This window comes from Betta splendens, chromosome 7 (genome assembly GCF_900634795.4).
Source record: "Betta splendens chromosome 7, fBetSpl5.4, whole genome shotgun sequence".
NCBI lineage: Eukaryota > Metazoa > Chordata > Actinopteri > Anabantiformes > Osphronemidae > Betta > Betta splendens.
Genome location: NC_040887.2, coordinates 12,511,627 through 12,533,433, shown reverse-complemented (window position 1 = coordinate 12,533,433; position 21,807 = coordinate 12,511,627). Strand labels below are relative to the sequence as shown.

Genomic DNA, 21,807 nt, shown 5'->3' with positions numbered 1-21,807 from the left:
TTTCCCAGTGTTCAGAGGAGCTAAAGGCTCGTTTAAGATCAAGGCGAACATCGTTAGGCCTTTGGACGTCCAACCACGTGACCAGAGCTCCGCGTTTGTGTCCACAGGGCGTCAGTCCATCCTTTGTCTACCTTATATTGTCTCCCCACGCTAGAAGGCGCTGCGACCCATTCGAGAGGCGACTTCATGATCCGGGGCCCGTTGGGATTTACTGTTGCACCGCAAGTGTTGCCGGGCGCGAGCACGTGCGACGCCAGGCGCTCACAGCATCTCTGGGGTCATCAGCGTCACTCCAAGGCTCCTCCATGAGCACGCGCCGTGCAGCCCGGACCGCCTCGGCTCGGCTCGCCTCCCCGGAGAGCCGCAGCGCAATCATTAGAGCGTGTCTGAATATATCTAGGACGGCGAAGCTCGCGCACATAGAGGGTGTAAGTCATGATCCGCTGCCTGCAGAGGAGGCGGGGTTTGGTGGAGCCCGGCGAGGCGAGGCGCGCGGCGATGGGAATCTGACGCTGAACATTTGTTAGTGCCCGTAATGGGGATTAGACATATGGACCGTGTTGTCTGTGTAATCGGGATAGATGTCGCTCCTGCAGCAGACTGTATGGATGAAGCACGTGCATAACAGTAACCAGAAGCGAAGGGGAAGCAACAAAGGCGCAGACGGACAATAGCAGCACGTGCGCGCCTTCGCGCCACCGCGCGGTTTCCTGCTTCTTCTGTCTTCTCTTTAATAACAAGGTGTTGAATTACTCCCCCACACTTACCCACGCACACACACACCCACCCACGCATGACGAAACTCAAAGAAAGCGGCCGTAACAATGCGTGCAGCACGCGGGTCAACGTGGGAGTTATCGTTATCAGCCGTGGTCGTGTAGTGATCTTGTATAATTATCCTCATAACCTTCAGATGTGGTTTCTTCTATTATAAAAAGAGAGAGAAGGGGAGATCGAGCTAAAGCGTGTCCTGGAGAGCAGAAACACAACTTTCAACAGCCTGCCGCCTCCATCGGGTTGTTTGTGGGCGTCAATGGGGGAGAGAGGGGTGACGTTCAGGGAAACCGACTCGGACCCAGCACACGAACGGACTCAGCCCGTTTCATCATAGGACGAGAACCGCTCCCGGTAACTAGCGGGTCACTGAGCCGGATGCGGCGCACAGTCCAGCCCAGACCCGGTCCAGCAGCTGGAAGCCGCCTCTTCACCCGGGAGGCTCCGCGGGCAGACAGGCAAGGCAGGAGGATTCATTATTCCACCTAAAAACACTGCATTTAATAAGGAGGCAGCGAGTCGGCCCTTTTCGCGCCTAACAAGGCGGGCGCCATTTAATGTGAGCCACCTGACAGCAAACATGCTGACAGTCGCTGAGCGCCAGTCAGTTTGTTCAAATTTAACAAGGACGACGGACCGGAGATCGATCCGGGTTCATTCGTCTGTCTGTCTGTCACGGGCGTCCGCTCGGACGCTGCCGGTGCGATTCCGCCCGACGGCCTCCGGGGAACGACGCGCGTCGCCGGCGATTTTCCCGGAACTAAGCTTCAACCGCGGGTCAGAGTGCGCATGCGCCCCGGCTCGTCCCGCTTCACCATCGTTCGTTTTTTGGGGGGTTATGATTTAGAGCGATGAGCTTAACTTGGCTTCAACGCAGCTAATTTGGACCCAAAGTTCACAAACACGTCTCCCGCTCACAAAGATGACTCTAATTTAAAAAAATACAACAGCATTTATCATTGTCGGCATTGTTATGTGGTGGAATCATTTACCCTGTCAGCTGCACGGTAATTGGCCCAAGCTTCCAGTGAGGTTGCCAGGTTTGGTGTCAGTGTGTCTAAACACGGACCGAACCTAAATCTGATGACGCGAACTCTGGGAACTGGGTCGAGTCTAACAATATTATCTTATTTAATGATAACCTATATCTGCCATTCATTCTACTTCTACGTGATTGCAATTGATCAGGTTTTAAGTTGCAACTGTCAGAAATATGTTGAATATTAGGGTGAATAGATCTGGAGTCAGAGCATGTTTAAGGAAAAACATTAAACTTGAAACGTAAGCTGTCAAAAATTACTGTAGTTCTAAATGTGAATATCTGACTCTATAAGCGTTATTATTCATTTATGGAGCAGATCTGACCCCGGCGCCCGTTTTAATTCAGGCATTACTGTTACCGCAGGACACTTCTAAATTTTTTTTTTTGTTTTTTTTCCAGAAAAAGTTTTAAATCCTCTTTGGTAAAAGTAAAAAAACTGGACAGAGTGTTTGTTACGTAAGTGCACCGCACGTTTACACTAACACACACTCACTGATGTCACTTCCACTTAAGTTCACTATGGGAGCCCTTTGTCCAGACGAGAGTGTAATGACAATGGGCAGATAAAGGGAGGTCAACACATTAAATGGCATTAAGCCACTCAGCAGCGGACGCGTCGCAGAGAGAAAGAAGGGATGGGGGGAAAAAAGGCAAGGAAGAGCAAAAGAAATGACAGCCAGGCGCAGAGAGGAGCGCGAGGCGATGATAAATGGCAGGACTAATCCGGGCTACTACAGACGGATTAAATGCTTCTCTCGCCGCTCGCTCGCTCGCTCCGTCGGACCACAGAGGTTAAGCAGAGCATTCTCTTCCTGGCGGCTTTTTCGTCTTTTCCCTCATCCCCTCAGTCACATTCTCCCCCCGTCACTCCCTCTAATGGCATTAGGAGAGGTGGAGGTCTTTAATCGCAGGAGCAGCGTAGTGGAGAAGGACAGATGGAGTGTCTGGCTAATAGATGTCAGTGTTTCTAATAATCGGGGTACGGGAGGAGATAAGAGAGGCTCGCTGATTTCCCCTGTGGCAGCTGGGTCTGAGGCCTCTTTTTGTGTTTGAGGGGATAAACAATTAATATCCTGACTTAAACCGACTCGTTTGAACATTTGCCACTATTATTGTATTTACTGGCAGTGTCGTATATATGAGAGTTATTATTTAGTCATTTTAAAGAACTATTGTACAATTGGCTTTACTAATATAAGTTTATTAGTGCACAGAGAAACTTTTCCACATTATACAGCGTCTTCTCTACATTTTTACAGTTGTGACACTCTTGTAATCTTGACCTGCCCCGCGCACGTTTCACTTAAGATGCAGATACAGTTTTCTCGCAACCTTCCCCTTGGAAACGCGAAGCGACACGCGTGGGTGTTTACCTTGGCAAAGGGACGTGCAGCATCTCAGCAAAAGGTTCAAGCAGACACCACAATGCGCCGCTTCTTCTTCTTCTCCCCCGAATTCTCTGTTCAGCCCCCACCTGAGGCCTCCGCGTCCTCTCGCCGCGGCGGTAATTGGGTATGACACGGGATCAACGGGGAGAGGGGGGAGATGGGGGAGAGCGAGGGCGCATTTAAATGCGCCCGACGTCGTCTTCCTCACTTCTCCTCTCCAACCCGCCGCCTCCCGGCTCCCAGCGCCCGCTCGCCGCCGTTACCGTGGCAACATCTGCGTGACCGCATCCTCCACCCCCGTGTCATCTCTTTTATTAAGATCGGCCGCTGTGTGTGTGTGTGTGTGTGTGTGTGTGTGTGTGTGTGTGTGTGTGTGCGCAGCTGCTCGACGGCGAGGCGCAGAGCGGCGCGTCGCCAGCCTCCGTCTGCGCTTCCTGCCAATTAACAAAGCCCCACTAACGAATTTAAAGCTACAACTCGGAGAAAAAAAAACACCCTGAGCGGAGAAAGTTCATCCACTTAAGTCAAACGCGTTACATCAAATCAATCAAGTAGATTATTGCGCACCTGGGTATAACCTCAGTGCAGGAACACAACATGCAGCTGCGTGCGTCACACCGCTGCCAAAAACCAACACTTTCCCCGTGGTATCAGGTTTTTATTTTTAAACCTTATATTAAACGTCTTCCTTTAGTCTAAACTATTTGTTTTCAAAGACTTCCAGCTCAGCGTGTGAACAGCTAACACTCCTCCGCTGCAGCAGGTGACTCAGCTTGGCTTCTACACGCGCCTATAGTGATTTACCCTCAACGCAGCAGGTGCATCTTTTCTCTACCTCTATCTTTTTTTTGTACCGACACTAAAATAAAGCAGACATGACTTTATGAGTGCAAGTGCATGTGATTTATGAATATACTTTATTCCTCTGAAAATACTTAATGTGATGCTCCTGTAAATCCTGTAAACTTGTTTTAATACTTGGTTGCAAGTTTGGATTATTATTAAAAGCTGTGATTTTTAGGAAATAAGTATATAAATGACCAAAAATGAATAAAGTGGAATCAGTGCCAATTATGTAGTAACAACCCATTGTACATAGTTTAGTTGATTGGGAACTTAGTACAGAGTCTCCTCCGGATTTGAACTGGTCACATCTCTACATGAAAACAGAACAAATACCATATTTCCGTTCGGCTGCCGACATTGTTTTACAGGAGCTTTTGAATCACTTGATCTCATTGAGCCCCTTTCTTCTGTAATCATTTAATGGCACAGGCAGGAGGATTAGTGCCACCAGCTGTTCATCGTGATGCACCCAACTCCTAATATTCCCATGACAGCGGTGGATAAAAGTGCGCATTCATTTGGATTTTTATTTTTAGGAAATTCTGTTAAATTGGGATTAAAGTCTAGCCGCTGACACTGTGTGACACATAAAGCACCCTTCAAGTGCTTCTGAAGTCAAATCCAAATTCTGTTGTTATCTGTCAAACGGTGTCAGATTAATAACTTTTAATGAGAAATAAACCTATTACAAGCTAAATGTGTAATTTTTTGCAGTTAAATGAAACAAATACAGACGTGAGCAAGATCAGAATTTGAATAGTTTAATAAAATCATAATACATCACAGGTCTGTGTGTCATTGCCAGGGTTACCTGAGCTCAGCCTGTGGTTTTACAAACATACAAATCCATGAAGCTTCAAGCAGCACAACTCAATCAACTCTTCTTCCTGCTAAAAAGACAAGGACGGCCGCTACACGTCAGCTTCACCTCGAACCTGACACTGAATGTATTTCTTTACATCTGCATGAGGAAGGAAGGAGGCGACCCTGAATGCTTCGTCAAGTCAAACCTTTGTGTCGAACACATGAATGGTTCCACTGAAAGCGTGGTGACTCACCACCCACTTAATGCACACACGCTCATCTTTTCTCTAAAAGCTGCCTTGTCGAATTTACCCGTGCAGAAGAAGAGAGCAAATATAATGAATAATAGTGCAGATATAAATCCTACTGAGGATGTTTCAAAAACAACGCATGCTGATAGCACACCAGCCTTCTCTCAATTCAAAACAGGAAGTGCAGCCCGGTGTTCCAAAGTAAAAGTTTTTAATGGTTTTACCCTTTTCCTCCCACTCTTCATCCGTGGTTCACCAGCAGGTTCTAGGAGAAAAACAGAAAGAAGAAATGAATGACTTGTCCTGCTGCCACACCCTCCGACCTTTGAGATGCTCTTAGGTGCAACAACTGCCCTCAGCTTTGAGTGACAACAGCTGAAAGGTCAAGCCTTGAAAAAGTAGTGATTATCTGACTAATGGAGACAAGGTGAACGCGATGATCGATGCCGCTCAGCCCCACATCACTCCTCAGAAAGCTGTTTTATCGTGTGCAGGAGGTAGAAAACAAGACGCTAATCAACTTGTGTTCTCTGATGATGCAGATTGTGTTTTTTGGCATTTCTTGTGTTTTTCAGCCTTCACCCTAAATGCATTTGCACATTGAGCACTGACTGTCTTTTCAACACAATATCCATTCAGAATATTTTATCACAAAAACAAACAAAGGAAAATCAAAAACTAACAATGAAGTTGTCCTGTGTTCGAATCCGTTAACGGCATCATCTTCGCCCATTAGACAGTTAATGAACCTTCTCTGTCCGAAGCAGCAAAAGTAGGAATGTGGAAATCAAATCTGAGTCAAAAGAAGACTTGATCAGAACACTGGAAAGGTCAGTTTCACTGTGAAATAGAACATTTTACAAATATCTCTTTCATATGTGCAAATAATAATGCAATTCGTGCAGTAATTTACAGTGAATCTGCAAGAATGGACTGATACAGTGCATGTTTGGTCAAACCAGCACTAGATGTACTGAAAGCTTTTCAACTGGAGTCACTGAAGCCGTCGAGCCCAGTATGGCAGGTCATGTGGAACAATGCAATAGGACAAACCTGCCAAAGACTGAGCCGGCACCGATCTGAAAGCCGATACTATGGACAGTTTACAGATGTGTGAACAAGAAGAGAGGGCAAGCGTGCTCTCTGTTCTACCCACACTAGAGTTCACTCCAACTGTGGAAGGAAAACCATCTAAACCACAGAGACACTACTCACTGTTGACTAGCAGGGCACCAAAAACAAATCAACACAAAAAGAGCGATCCATTAAGAATATGAAACAATCATCCAAAACAGATGAACTCTGTGACTGATGATGCATTTTGTCCTACTGCAGCCTGGCTGCCGCAGAAAGATGGTCAGTAGGAATCAGTCATCTCCCAAGTCACATAAATTATTTTGTTCCTACATAAAAACACAGGTTGGACTGGAGGAGGAGCCGTGATCCTTCATTCAAGCCTCTTAGTCAACCTTGGACATAAACCAATCATCTGCGAGTGTTAGTCTCGCACCCAGACTCCAGTTGTGACTACAATGTTAGGCTGAATAACTCCCTGTGCACCCTACCCCTCGCTCCATGGTGCAGTTCACAGGTCGGGAGCTCAAATGAGGTGTTGTTTTACAAATTTAGACAAACCCTGGAAGAACCCTTTAATATTATATAAAAAGCCCCCATAACACTGGAACCACACAGCATTAATCATTAATAGAGAAAATAAGGCCAGTTTTTTCTTCAGGACTGTAGCCAGGCTGGAAAATAAGCCCTGTTGAGCTACTATTCACCAAATTCACACCATGGTTGATTTCATGAATTTCTTTACATATAAAGTCATCTTCTTCTTGTGTTAGGAAACTAAAATGATGATGATTCATCCAAGCCATCAACATCCCTATTAGACTACTTAAAGATATTTTACCTTCAATCAGCACGGCTCCAATTAATTAGGTCTTCCTGGCTTCACTAACAGGAGACGTAGCATAGGCTTTTAGAGGTGCTGTAATCAAAGTACTCAAAAGTCCTACCTTAGCTAAGGCTTATTAGAAAGCTATATTACATAAGAGTTCATAATTTGCTTACAAGCTATGTTTAAATTAAAAAGCAATCTAAGTCTCAGAAGAAGTTGACTGAAAACACTTTTCCAGGTTACGTCATGCTGCCTACTTGATAGCTCGTTTCTATCTGGGCTTTATAACAAGCCTATTTTCTTCCACGTGACTGTCAGTGGGAGAGTTAGGGGAGCGGAGAATGAAGAAGAAGCCAAAACAGTGGGGAATATAACGAAAAAAAAAAAAAATACAAACGCAGAAGAGGTAGAGGAGCAGCACAAGTTTGCTTGTTCTCCATTCTGCCTGAGCCAGCCCTGGAGCCTTGACTCAATTGGAAATCCATTTTATCTGATGACTGGCAGGCAACTGGGGCTCCCAGGTGATAGGCTGAGGCTCAGTGCTTGATAGGCCTGACCGCTCCACTGCTGAAGGAGAGAGGAATGGATAGAGATGGATAGGGATGTGGAGGAGAGCACGTACTGCGAAGACTATGTTCACTAAGAAAGTGAAAGCCAGGTGAGCTGGAGAATCACGCTTTCTCTTATAACAAGGCAAATATTGTCATTATCAATTATCTGTTTATCATGTTTCAAACAATTAATTACAAAATCCAAATCTATTTAAAATAACAATAATGATAAAACGATTAAAAATGTAGTAGTGCATGTAGTAGTGCATGTAGTGCAAATCTCACAAATTAAATCAATTTGAAGCCAGAATATAGTCATGAAGTCATTGTTTTATAATACAAATAGTAGTTAGCTATTCAACAAAGTATATATAAAAAAAAACTTGCACATTAAAGTGAACTTGTCAACACAGTTCTGGGAGCAAACAATAACACAATGGCATTTATTTATTACAAAAAGGCCAGAGAAGGGAAAAAAATTGATCTTTTCGGATGTACTGGGTGTGAATTGGAGAGCAATCACAAAGGAGAGGCAGGCTTCAACTTGTAAAGAGAAAGAAGGAAAGACAGATGGATTGAGTGACAATGGGACACAAAATAGAGGCTGGTACAAAGTAGACTGTTCCGATAATGTTGCGGCTGCTTTGAGGCAACAAAAGCTGATGAAAAACCCACCTAAAAGCCCTGCTGTTGTGCTCTCTTATCCCAGCCGGTGGTCTTTGTTCCACAAAAACCTCTTCCTAAGCGCAATGGAAAAGGGGCGATAAAATGCTGACCAGAATACTGGTGTGAAATGTGCACAGCAGAAAAAAAACACACAACTAGGTGAGTCGGTTGCTTATGCAGCCGAGGTGGCTTTCAGGCAAACACAATAGAGGGCTGTGTTGAATTATTATCGGGACCCCCATCAGCGAACGCAGAAAGACGGGGAGTAGGGGGTCTGATGGCGCACACCGGCAGACAAGGTGGAGCTCAGGAAGGTCAAAATGCAGCGAGGGGCGTCAAACCGGTAAAACTGCACCCAGCAGGGGGCCGTCGCACAACCCCTCACCTCAAAGCGTCACAGGCGTCTGAGGACGAAACGGGAACAAGGCTCCAGGTTTCTGATCGATTGTTCAAGGGTTTCAAACTCCTACCAAATCCTCCAAATGTAGTAGTTTGAACACCAATGAGCAGTAAAACACGTGTCCAAAATATATAATACTATGTTCATTATATACGTGTCAAAAGTAAATCCTGGAGTCCTCAGAGTCGCTGTGTTTACTTAAAAAGTTTTGTTTTCCCAAGTTTTCTACAGTATTTGAGTGAATTCAATTTTCTGAGCGGTTAAAAGTTTGAGGAGCAAGAATAGAGAAGCCTAATTCACTAACTAAACACCTAAATGTAAAAGGCCGTTATTACACTGGAGCGCTGAATAGCTCAATTAAAAAATATAACCAACAGAGGACACAGTGAAAGACAGATGAACAACAAAAGCGAAAGAGCCGGAGAAGATAATGGCGCTCGGTGGTGATTGGTTGCGATCGGCTGTGCAATGATCAATGCCAGCATGAAAGGAGGCAACGCTGATGGTTTATGGTGAAGCAAACAACTGCCAACGGTATGAAAATGAAAACAATAAGTCAACTGTGTCGCGTGGAGAAAGAAAAGGAGTGAGCGATCGGGAAAATGAAAAGGCTTTAGAAAAAGAAAAACAGATAAGAGGCGATATGGAATAAAACAAGAGAGACAAAGAGAATGAAGTAGACGCAGAAAGTAGAGAAATCGCACACAAGCTAGATGAAAGGTGCTGGTTTTAACGGAGGTGGAGGCAGAAAACTAAATTGACAGACGAAGTAAGAGTCATTAAAGATAGATTTAAAAAAACAACCAAGGCGACGTTAACATGAACCGACTCACTTTAACTTCTCACGTGAGCATTTGATTCTAAAACATATTTAGTCTTTTCATGCTGTTTACATTGATTGCACAGTCAGCGTGCACACAAAGGACGCTGAGTTGCATCTTCGTCCCTCATTCCTATTTTAATTAACTTCAATCAGACAGAACAGTGTTAAATGTACTGATTACTCATCAACATTTTAGACGGATGAAACTAAACATACAGCAGCACATAGACTTTATGATGTTGTTAATAAGAAGCTTGGCAGGGTATGAGATTCATGTGTGTCAATAACTGGTGGCTACAGTGAAACCTCCTGGAAAGTGTGTGAGATTTGTTGCTCCAGATTTTGGTTAAGGAGTCGTACAGTATAGACGGGGTCATGAGCTAAAATGAGCTGTGCTGCATCATTTTGCTACAGAAGTTGTGAAGTTTATAGAAGGATGAAAACCACAGCAGAACTTTGGCCCCAATTAGAGCAGCCCACTCTAACACACTGTGGAAGCTTGCTGTGAGTTTCTAATCTGAGGTTTCTGTCAGAATATTAAAAAAAATCTGGGAAACTCTGGTTTCCTAATTAGACCTAGTTCAAAAAAAAACCCAAGGAGACAGTTTGTAATATTTATTCACGCGTAGAAATGAGGTTGGACTAGTTGGTTGGTTCATAAATTCTCTGCCATAACTTAATGACTACATAGTTGTCAGTTGTAGTGTGTGTGTGTGTGGGGGGGGGTCAGTTGCTGGACCAGCGAGAAGCTAAGGCTCCTCATTCTTCTTCATTAGTGCTGACTGCTGAGGGGCCACTGACTTCCCCCCTCCACACCTGTCTTCATCCTCTGTCCACCTCTAAATGCATCCCCTCATCTTTTCGCTCGCGTTTCCTCCTCCGACACTCGCCTGCTTCTGACACCCTCCTGTACGATGCCCATCCTCATTTCTGCCCTTGCCCTCGTGCGTCCAACTTTTTATTCTATATTCCCTCATCTCATGTTTACTTCTCATATTACACTTAACATCTATTTTCTGCTTTCATTTAGACCCAAACGCTTTTTTGTTTTGCTCGGTTTTTGCTGCGTTTTTGTGCGCATTTTTTGGCCTTTCACTTCCACCACCACCTTTGTGCAACGATCTCTACATCTGTGTATGTCTACGAAGTGTTTTCTGCTCTTCAATAAAACGCTTTGTCCTCCGCCTTCTCTTTGTATTTTCCTTGGGTTTGTTTTTCTATATTGTTAGCTTCTGCCAGAGAAGCTGAGCTGCTGTGATCTTTGTAACAGCATGACTTCTGTTCAATCAAGAATAAAACTGGAGGTAAAAGGAAAAAGAAATCAATATTAGGCTTTATACCACTGTGATTCACTGGCTTTGGGAAAGTCGGTCTGTGTTGAGATACAGCAACAGATACAGATTTATTATCAGTGTATCAGTATTGTCAATAGGGTTTTTCTTTGAGAATGGACTTATCAAAACTTGATGAAACTATTTTCTCTTCCCCCTTATCTTCTGGTGCTCTATCCACAGGGAATCGTACTTGTACATGAAGCGGGGCCATTTTGAATTACAACAGCGTTTTGATACCTCTCCATATAATGCAATGCAGCACATCAACAACTCCATCTCTGCTCTATAAAAGCCGCAGAATAGTCGAATCACGGCCCGTGAGACACCATGTCAACAAAAACTGAACATTACAGAAGTCCCAAAGCATTGGGTATAAATTATAGGCGATGTTGCAGGGCACGGGAAGAAACGTGTCCGACCTGCTACAGTATGTCGTTCCTGCACCTGGAACAAAGCCAAAAAGCCTGAATTATTAGCGAGACACTATAAAAGAGGAGTTTTAATTTAAAAGTAAATTACCGCCCCTCTCGCAGGGGGCGGACAGTCGATCTTTATGCGCCGGGTAATTTTGGACCTTGTCTCGGCAGTAGGATAACTGACAGGTCTGACATCTCATCAGCAAGTCCTCCTACTCCTTACTGTATCTCGCCAAGGCTGTCAGGTACTGCGAGACTGGACGGCTGGAGGAACGCACTGGCAGGGCGAGACCGTAAAAGGAAAATCTGATCTGGTAAAGTCCAAAGTTAACAGCAGTGAACACACACACACACACGCACAGACTCACACACATTTGTGTTTGTGCTAGAAAGACAAATAGCCATTAAAAGGAAAGACTCAGGTTAAATTTCCCAGCAAGAGAATGTGAAACAGTAAGGATTCTCTGGGACTAAACAAAAACCAGGAGGACAGAGTATCCTTTTTTTTGCTTTATGGGCGGTTGAATGAATTGTCTATCTATCATAGCAGCAGCAGAATTTTCAAAAGGTCCTCCACTCTAAACTCAGCTCTGCTGTAGGTAATGCTCCCGGTTCCTGTCTTCTCTTTCCCCCGCTCTCTTCTCCATCAGGAGTACCTCCCTCACTATTAGACCCACAGCCCATGTCTGGACTCCTGTATTACAAGCATGTGCGAGCCTCAGTAGCTCAGCAGCCATTCAAGTTGGTGTGGTGGCTATAGATCCACATACAGTAGATCTGTTATTAGCACCACTCATCCGTTCATACGTCAACTTAAAGCAGTAGTGCTGGTACCAATACTACAGTAGCAAAACATACTAAGAGGCTGCTGGTCGACCATAGACCAAACACAGACGCAGCTCATTTCTATTGTCCTCTTAGCATTTTACTCTTTTTTAAAAGGTATTTTCAATTCTCATCTTTTACGCAGTTCTCTGCTCACATTTTCCAGATCTCTGCCAAATCACAGCTGTCCCTCTTTTACAGCTTTTTTACGTTGGATTTATGCTTCTGTTTCTCTCTGTTGTAAGACTGTGACTTTGATTATCAGCCTTTCTCCCAAACTGGCGCTAGATGACTTGAAATGTCACAAGGGGTTCAGTGTGTGTGTGTGTGTGTGTGTGTGTGTGTGTGTGTGTGTGTGTGTGTGTGTGTGTGTGTGTGTGTGTGTGTGTGTGTAGGGAATCCCACTGAGTGTCTGGACAGCGTGTCTATGTTTCCATGTCTGGCTTAGCCTCCCAGTGAATAATGACTAGAGGTTGCCTGCTCTGTCTCTGCAGGATCTTTGGGATCCTCCTCTCATTGCCCATCAAACACATGTGCGCGTACACATGTATGCTTAAAGACGGCAGTGTAACCCAGCTGGAGGAGGTCCGTAGCACACAGGCCTGTCTACTGACCCGCTGTGACACTGATCAAAACAAATCACAGTCACTTCTGTGAGGCTGGAAGAACACAACAAGAACAGAGCTAAATTGGGCCCCAATTAAGTCCTTGTTCTCTCATTAAACGGGCCAGTGAAACCTGCAGAAAACCACACTGACGCTGACAATTATAATTTAAATATTAATGTTTAAAACTTGACAATCACGAGAATGTCTACACTAGGGTGAATCTAGAGTAAAGAAATGCTCAAACTGCACCACTTAACTTTACTCTGATTAAACAGTTCAGGTCCAGTAAACTTTGTGTCTTAAATACTACTTATGGACTGTGTGTCTATAAGTGTGTCTATAAGTGTCTATACCACATACTACAAACTGTAGGTGCAGAGGAGTTAGATTCTTATCTTTGAACCTACGATGGACAGCAACAAAATTTCAGGACATTTTTTAAGTTTGTAGCTTCTAAACCAGAGGAATAAAAACCTATCAGCGATTACCAAACTAACTGTAACAGTTTTTAGAGAGACAAAGTGGAGGAAGAACTTTGACAGGGTGAAAGGCAGGAAGATGCCTCAGGGGCCAATCAAGAACAAAGACACTGATATGTATGTTGGCTGTACTGTAGCGAGTTCTCATGCCCCTTCCCACACACACACACACACACACACACATATTTTGTATGAGCTACTGATATTTTAAAGAGAAAGTCTTCAAAGAGTCTTCGTTACTCGTTATCTGACACTAGCTATTATGAGGAAAACACACACACACACCCTGTACAGACATCTGGTTTTTGTACTGTAAATGTATGCTTGCTCGTTTGTCCGCGTGATGTAACACAAAGAAAATACAAAGTATTGACAGTGCACACACGTACAAGCAGCCACGCACACATTACATTAGTTCACGAGCCTAAGAATGGAGGTGCAGCGGGCTGATTATCACATGCTGTATTACTGTATGCCAGGGGGCCTCAGTGCCCCTGAGCAACGCAGGGGAGATGTGAGCAGAGAGCAGCATGAGGCAGAGTAATACGCTGCTTGGGTGCATGATGAGCGGCTAAGACTTCAAATCCCTCCTCTGTAGAAACTTTAGAAACGCAACTTTAAACTGTTGCAGAGATCCTTCTACATGAGCAACGTGTCTTGGCTTTTGAATAATAAAGTAGTGCGTTCGACCGAGGAGCGCGAAATGCTAAAAACGCCAAGTACAAAGGCTTGGCTTGTCTGGTCTACATCGCACACACAGTAACATACAGGAACAAGGGCAGACATCTTGACAGTAATGCATAGTCCATAACTTCAATTGACTGTTCAACACCAAAAGGTAAATCAACCATGAGCCCCACTGCTGACAAATAAAATTATAATAGTAAATGAGGTTATCTTTAGCTCTAAGAACTAATACTGGTAAATCATTTACATTATACTGCGAAGAGAGAGAGCAGCGAATGTGGCTGCGTACCTACAGGAGGGGGGGAGGAGGACCGAGTGATGTGCAAATGTTGTCAGCTGTGTGGGTGCAGCCGTCCGCATTTCTCCCATCTGCATTAATTATTAAAGTCTATAGTTGGGTTGTGGACTTTCTTCATTAGTGTAAGTTTTGATAATTAAAGAAACATTTCATTTAATCTCTGCAGGCTTGTGTGATGACAATCAGACATCTACGGTGCTAACCTCGGTAACTTGCATGCATACAAACACACTTTAGATGTGGGTTGTGTCACTCTAAACTGCCCTCTTGAGCTCACTTCATTAGAGTATCTCCCAAGTTCTGCACAGGTTTACTCCAACTTCATTACAAGATACTGTGTAAGCCATCAACCACTACTTCTTGGATTCAATAGCTAAGTGCAACAAATCATGCTGTCGTCCAGACACGTGTGATTCACGCACTAAAACGTAGAACACAGTTTGTCTTTGTGTCAAAGCAGGTCATTTTTTAACACCCAATATTAAATAAGCAGACTGTACAGTAGCTAAAAGATGTCAAAACACACATGGAGGCAGCTTTTGCTAAGTAAATGTTTCATGTATCTGGAGTTATTACTCAGCAAACCACCACAGGAGGTTTACTGTGAGGAATTCCATTTGAATTCACTGAATCTTTGGATGATACAGCCTTAGCTTGTTAGGAGGGTTTAGCTGAAATGTGGAGCTAGGCCACCATCACATCTTCACTGATTTCTAAGAAGGCACGTTTGCATCCCAGGAAGATTTAATGCAGATTGTTAGTTGCAAATAAGCTTAGGATTCTAATGATTTGTTAATGTTCATAATGTTGCTGTTTTTTAAATGACATTTCACTTAGAGACAAGATGAAGTGTGAACACTTTTTTTCCAAACTGTGGTTGTCTCTAAAATGGCTTCATTTGAAGTACTCGCAGGAAAACAAGTTTTGCTAGTGCTGGAAAACTTAGATTACGCACATTTACATCAGACAGCGAGGGTGAACACTGTTTTGGATAACAAGACTCTCTCTGCGTTAAAACCTAAAGTGACAACACTCAAAAGCAAAAAAAATCCTATCAATCAGATTTGTTTTTTTCTTCTCCCTCTGAATAATCTTGAGAACATGAGGAAAAAAATGAATTTCTTTCTTTTACATCAGCCCTGAAAATAACTGGAGCAGACTGAATTGTTTGGTCCCAAACGTCTTTGAGGGAACATCTGAAGCACAATGAGATATTTTTACAATTATTTTTATTATTTATAGAACAATGGCGGCAATGGTACGACTTCATGAAGTGATTTGAGATCTTTTTTCTTCCCAACTTAACGGGTGCACAGAAATTGACTTTAGTTGGTGCCAGCACTGTTGCTGCTGATGTTCTAAACCTTTGGCTTCTCCCCGACCATACAAATCCAAAAAGGAAACCTACCTTCTTCGCAGCATTGATACACTGCATGTATTCTTTGGCAAGATCTGAACACTTCAGAGTCTGATCCCTATTCTCCCTGTAGCAGGATAAAATCTGAGCCTGCAGGCCGGAACACACCGGGTCTGTATTGCGAGACCTAAAAAAAACAGACAAAGAAAAACCAGATTGAATTAGACATAAAAGGAAAGAGAATAATAGGAACTTTAAATCACACCTTTCAAACAGACTGCACATTTGGACTTTGGAGAAATAAATGCAGACTGAGTATCAATATGTGACATTTGACTACGTAGATCTATCCATTAAGTGGTAAATTTGCTGATTGCTTTTTCAAAATATCAAATGTAAGGCACAAATGTAACAACATGTAACGTGTAAGACATTGTACAAAAACAAAACAAAACTTTTTATCGATTAAATTAGCCAATCAAATAACAGAATGACTACCGGTACATTCAACTCAACATTTTAAATCTCAAGTCATTATATGCACATCCTTTGTGATACGATTTGCTTTCTCCTGTGCAAAAGAGAAAGAGTACAATACTCCACAGTAAATGTGCACAGCATAAATTCAGATACACCACAGATCTGCACTGTAAATACATAAAAAAATAAATAAATACAAACTGACTCAAGCACGCAGGAGAAAAAAAAACAGACTTGATGAAATGAGGCAAGACTAAGATGAAAAACAATTAACACCATCCACCCACTGAAACCTGCGGAACAACCTATGGTGAGCTTTGTACGTGCTGAACCGCAAATCATGCAATTAGTGCAAAAACACATTTAATTGAGTGGGTGCAGTGATTTTGATCAAATGAAGGAGAAAAGTGTGCTTTGAAAGACTGGATTAACCAGGCTTCATTCGATATGTGGGAAGTTTTTTAATTGGTCTGTGTGATTTTAGCTAAGACAGACATGCTTCCTGGGTGCGTCTCAAGCTGAAACAAGGAAGTTACAGTAGTGGGCCCACGTATGGCAGAGCCCATAGGCTCCCACAGCCATGCGGACGCATTCGTCGCCTGTAAACTAGCTCCAGCATATACACTTTCTCTGCGGGGAGCATTTAGCACCCCGTTTAATTGAAAGCCAAATTAAAGGCTTCTTCTGGCTTTGATTCTCCAAAGAAGGCTGACCCTAGCGTTTCAATTACCGCATATCTACAAAGCCACACGCGCATCTGCAACAATACGTATCATGGAGCCAAAGACTAGGTTTAGACTGTTTATCTGAACACTGGTGATAGACGTTCAAGAGAAAATGAACAGACAGAGAGACAAACATTTAAAGAAGCAAAGTGAGATGAAAAGATGAAAGGGAAGCTAGTATCCACTGGCGTTCTCCCATGAGACCACGGCCTATCAGATTCCTCTGTTCTACCCCACGCCACAAAAGGTTTATCGTGCCTGCTTAATCTGTCTTTAACTTTTTGTTTTTCCCTCCGACTCATTCTCCTTTTCGTACTTCTCCCTCACTTAGTCCCTCTTCTTCTCCTGGCGCATTTACAACATCGCGAGGACGGCAGCAAGGCGCACCGTCTTTATCTCTCCCGCTCGCTCGCTCTCCGTTTGAGGCCGCAGAAGATAAGGAACTCTCCTTTAATTTGAAATAAATGGCCTTCATCAGGGAAGCCAAAGTCTCCTGATAGCGCTGCGTGGTTTATTAAAGGCGCTTGAAGCAGAAAATTGGTTCAGTCACAGCGAAAGCCGAAGCACCGTCCACATGCTACATCAAATTGAAGGTGAGTTTTTAAATCAACAATATTAACTGAACCGCTTACAAAAATAAATAAATAAGAATACAGAGAGGGAGGAGGGGGAGAAGCCTTGAATTTTAGGCTGTAATGGGGGAGAGCAGCATCTCTGACAGCCCATCGAGCCATGTTCGGGTTTGTTATTGCAGCCACTTTGGGGGGAGTTTCCTACGAATGGGCAAGAAGTAAATATGACAAAACATAAACAGCAAGATTAGTTGCTTAATTAATGGTGCTGTCTTTTATTTTTAATCTCCGGCAGTGAAAGCGGAGGCGGGTGGAACACACAGGCCTCAGACTTCTGGACCACGCAGACCGGCTTACCGAGACAAAGACAGGAAAAGAAATGAAAGGGCAGAAATTGGAAAAAGGAGGAGAGGAAAAAAAAACACACACCAGCGACTACAAAAGCCTCTGGGAAGCTACGAGACTGATAAGAAAGATGCTTTTATCGGCCCCAAACCACGCTTCTCACTGACTTGTAGTGATGCTTTTTGTGTTTTCGCTTAATGGCTTTGGTTATGCACATTCGCCGTCAACAACAGAGTGCTGCTGTCTCCACTGGCTTTCAGGCAAGTAATTAGAAAATCTTATTAACATCTCGCCCAAAGAGGAAAAATTAAGAGAATATTGTGCCTAACCTGGGGGCTACAAGACGAATCCAACGAGAGTCTGCTTGTGGGAAAACACGCTAGACACGTTTAGTTTTTGGTGTGAATCTATTGTTTTACAAGGCATGGCTGCAGTTTTTAACCATAACCTAAAACAAACTGCACCTTTCAGTCTCAGAACAGATATGTGGGGAACACAAAACACTACACAAAAAAACACATTATGTCTTTAAATGCTTCTGGACAGCAGTTTAAGTTGGTGCCCAGACACAGCTTCATCCAAAACCTACTGAGTCCTGGATAAATCTTATTGTGCACAAATCTCTGAAATGGTGTAACTTGCCTGAACATCTTGGGTTCACAGAGCCAAGATTAACATCATGTCTGATATTCTGACACCTTTCCACATCTTCCACACATCGTTTGCCAGTGCTTTAGTTACTCAGGAGAAGGCTGGTGCTGATGTTGCAGCTGTTTGAAAGCTATAATGATGATAATAATATAGTAGGAAGAACACTTTTCAAAATTTTATCTGTATAATTATTTAACAACACTAAAAATAGATACAGTATAGACTGAGCTATGAGAGGACTCTCAGGAGGTCTTCAAGGAAACGTGCCCCCCCTTTCTATCCGCTGGGGCAGGAAATGATATTTGACAAGTTACGGGGTCAGACTGCTTACCATTACCTTCATTAATACTAGTGTGGTGGTGAAGCAAATAGAAAAAGAGAAATGATAAGAGGAGAAAAAAGGAGCCCAGAGAAGCAAAGAGGAAAACAGCCAGAGAGACAGATTTGCCTCTTATCTGTGGCTTGTAGCTTGTATGTACCTGGACCCTGACAGCTTTTCAATTGACTGAGGGCACACATCCTCTTCCCCTATATCTTGTATCTCCAGACTTCTTCACTCGTCCTCTCCATCTCTCCATTCCCATCACCACTACAACCAGGAAAGAGAGGCTGCGCTACATGCTCGTACTCAGACTACACTTTATCTCTTATAAACATTGAAGTGGAGGCAGAGTACTCCATTCATTTTAATGCCCTTCCCCTGTTTTTTTAAACTCCACGTCAATGATGCGGTGGTGAAAACACTAAAGCATGATTCAGGTGAAGTTGAATAGTGTCTGAAGCCCTAAAGTTACAATGACCTTAACATGTTCTTGTTAAGAGTTCACTTATACTTTACTTTGCCGCCTAGAAATGGTGTAAACACCTCAGTTTTCAACACGATCAGACAAAATTAAATTTGACTTGTATGATATGTTGTCAAGACTTCAAGAGGTCTATTTTTATTTTGCTTTTATTTTATTTGCCATGTCTGTATCCTGTATCTGTGTATCCCTATGGAGCTGTTCATGTACCCCTTGATGGCACAATGACCCTGAAAAGAACAAGTGAACAAATGTGACTCATTTTCAAATGTATAATAACATTTTTAGTCAGTTTGAAAGAAATGAACAAATAAAGCTGTGCTAACACAATCAATAGCAGATGCTGTAAGGTTTCTTCTGTGCTGTGGGACAAATATAATATTTTTAAATTATATTATCCATGACACAGTTGCTTTGGCTTTTTCCCTTTCTATTGTGTAAACATTTGGATTTGACTGGGTTTAAATCCAGTGAGTGACTCACCACGGCTCTGGCTGGCTCTACTCTTACATCACAGCAATAATTGCCAAGTAGTCTGCTTTTTGAGTCTGGACTTGTCACTGCTTTCCGTCTTATTGCTGAGTGATCTCTGTAGGATGGTATACACTGACACAAGCTGGAAGGAACTGACAAAGCCTGGCTATTAAAGCTAGTTCGACTACTACTGTAACTGACAGCTGGCCTCGTTAAAAAGCCCTGGATGCTGACCTGAGCGGTTCAACGTGGGTATGTGCTTTGTCTGTCGTCTTCTTGCTCTCATCCTATAACTTTCAGCTCTGAATGGAAGGTTGTCTCCCTCATTTTCTTGGAGACAGCACGTACCTTGACAAGAAGGACAACCCTCTCCATCCCCCTGTCTGTTTTACTCTAATTACACAGCGACGTGAAGCCCGTGGAGCAGGCAGATGCAAACTGCCTTTTAAAACGGTAATCATTCAGGTATAACAATCTAATCTTCAGTATGAAAGTTTGTCACTATGGACCAAGTTTGCCTTTGCTAAGATTGTACAAAAAATCACCAGCTTCCGTTTAGCTTGGTGTTGTTTAAAAGTACTCTGATGGGACATTAGCTGGTCTATACTTTAGACAAGGAGAGTCTGTGTGAAATAAGACAGAAGTAGCAGTAGTATAGTAGTTATTTATTACTTTACTTTTGTGTTTTTCTTAATTTACAAAAAACAAAATTAATGCTAACAAAAATTTTTTTACAGCTAGATAAGCCAATTTTTTTGTTATTTCTTATGGTATAAAAAAAATCAGTTTTTGTAATGACAACAACGATAATAAATTATTAACACTTCATATAGTCCAGGTTCTCTCTTTCTTTCTCGCTCACACACAAATAAATAAAACCACGCCAGCTAAAAAAGAGCAGCAGTTCTATTTTGAACAGCAAATGCTTTTGGACGCTGCTCATCTACAAACTAAAATGATCAGGAGGCAAGATGCTTTAAAAATCTGGATGGCTTAAATCTACTGTGAGAAACTCGGTCACGCATAAAAACTTGTCATGGACTTTTCTGGTGCAGCTTTGCGTGGCAGATTGCTGATGATGGATACTTGCCAAGAATATTACAATTCTCACTTGTCTAAATGTCTCAAAGCGAGCAGAAGCCGATTAATGGGAAATTAATGATGCCGGTGGCACCTTTTTAATACAAATAAGGCCGTCTGCAACATAAACCCAGTCTGTCTAGATGTACTCATCATGTCTTATGCTTATTTCCTGTTTAAACTTTTTGGTACAGATCGCTTCCTTGTTAGAATAGATGTAGAAAAACACTTTTCTTCCTCTACATAAATACTGTACAAGACATTATCATATTTCTTCTAAGGTCTTCAGCATCAGTGTACATCAAAAACCTTTTATGTTGGTTTTAATATGAATGTTCTGGAGGTGTCAGCGCTGGCACATAATGAGTTGTGTATGATCAGGATGTGGGAGTGCTGGGGTTCAGGTTCAAGTTCAATTATCAGACTGAAGATTTACTGTAAATGACAGAAGTGTGAAGGTTTAGTCAGCAGATGTTGTGTTCTGTGTTCAGTGGCTGAGGTAGAAGGAACAAAACAAGTGGTTTCAGTCTTTAATATTTAACCAAAAAACGTTTAACAAAAGGGTTTAATAACAAGGGCTGCAAGAAAATTAACAATAGCGGATGTACTTCTGCATATTCGGCTGATACTTTAGTTAGTAAAGAAAAAAAACATGGTACGCTCTAAAGAAGTTACTTAGATCTAGGAACATGGCAACGTCACAGCAAAGTGTGATGAGCCAAAGAACGCAAACTGTCAGATAATAATCCAGCCAAGTTTTAAGGCTGATAATTCTAACTACTTTACTGGTGATGAGACAAAGTATCTCGTGTTCTTTAGAAATACGGGGGAAATTACTTTGAACAAGGCACAGCACATTTTAGTTCATGGTGTTTGCAGTAGGATTGTGTTTCCAAAACACAAACCCAATGCACTCATTTCGTAGTAAAAACATTGGCATTTCCCCCATACTGTATGCCCACGCGTATAATGTGTGAGTGTTTTAGTTCTCTGGACATTGAGGACATCTCCAGGGAGGGAGCTGCATATTAATTCTAGTGCACACCATTAAAAGGTTGAACCAGGCTTACTACAGTGCTCAGACCTACAATCATCACCCCACCTTCTATGGCGGGATGCCCTCACTCTCTATGCATCACCTAGGTAATTGGAGGATCTTTATTTCCAAAGCCATTTTTGGTAAGCTCCCTTAGCTCCTGTGATTTTTCATTTTGGATGGAGTGGG

The 21,807-nt window shown here is 42.9% G+C and overlaps 1 protein-coding gene across 2 annotated transcripts in view; it reads right to left on the bottom strand.

The window, feature by feature from the left end:
* Nucleotides 1–4,795: 4,795 nt before the first annotated feature.
* Nucleotides 4,796–21,807, bottom strand: part of chchd6a (coiled-coil-helix-coiled-coil-helix domain containing 6a) — a 38,991-nt gene continuing 21,979 nt past the window's right edge. For both annotated transcript variants that reach the window (XM_029156335.2, XM_029156336.3), the window contains 2 exons: nt 15,504–15,639; nt 4,796–5,370 (listed from right to left, as the gene is read on the bottom strand). In XM_029156335.2, coding sequence (XP_029012168.1) covers nt 5,347–5,370; nt 15,504–15,639 — 160 coding nt within the window. In that variant the 3' untranslated portion in view covers nt 4,796–5,346. The remainder of the gene's footprint in view (nt 5,371–15,503; nt 15,640–21,807) is intronic.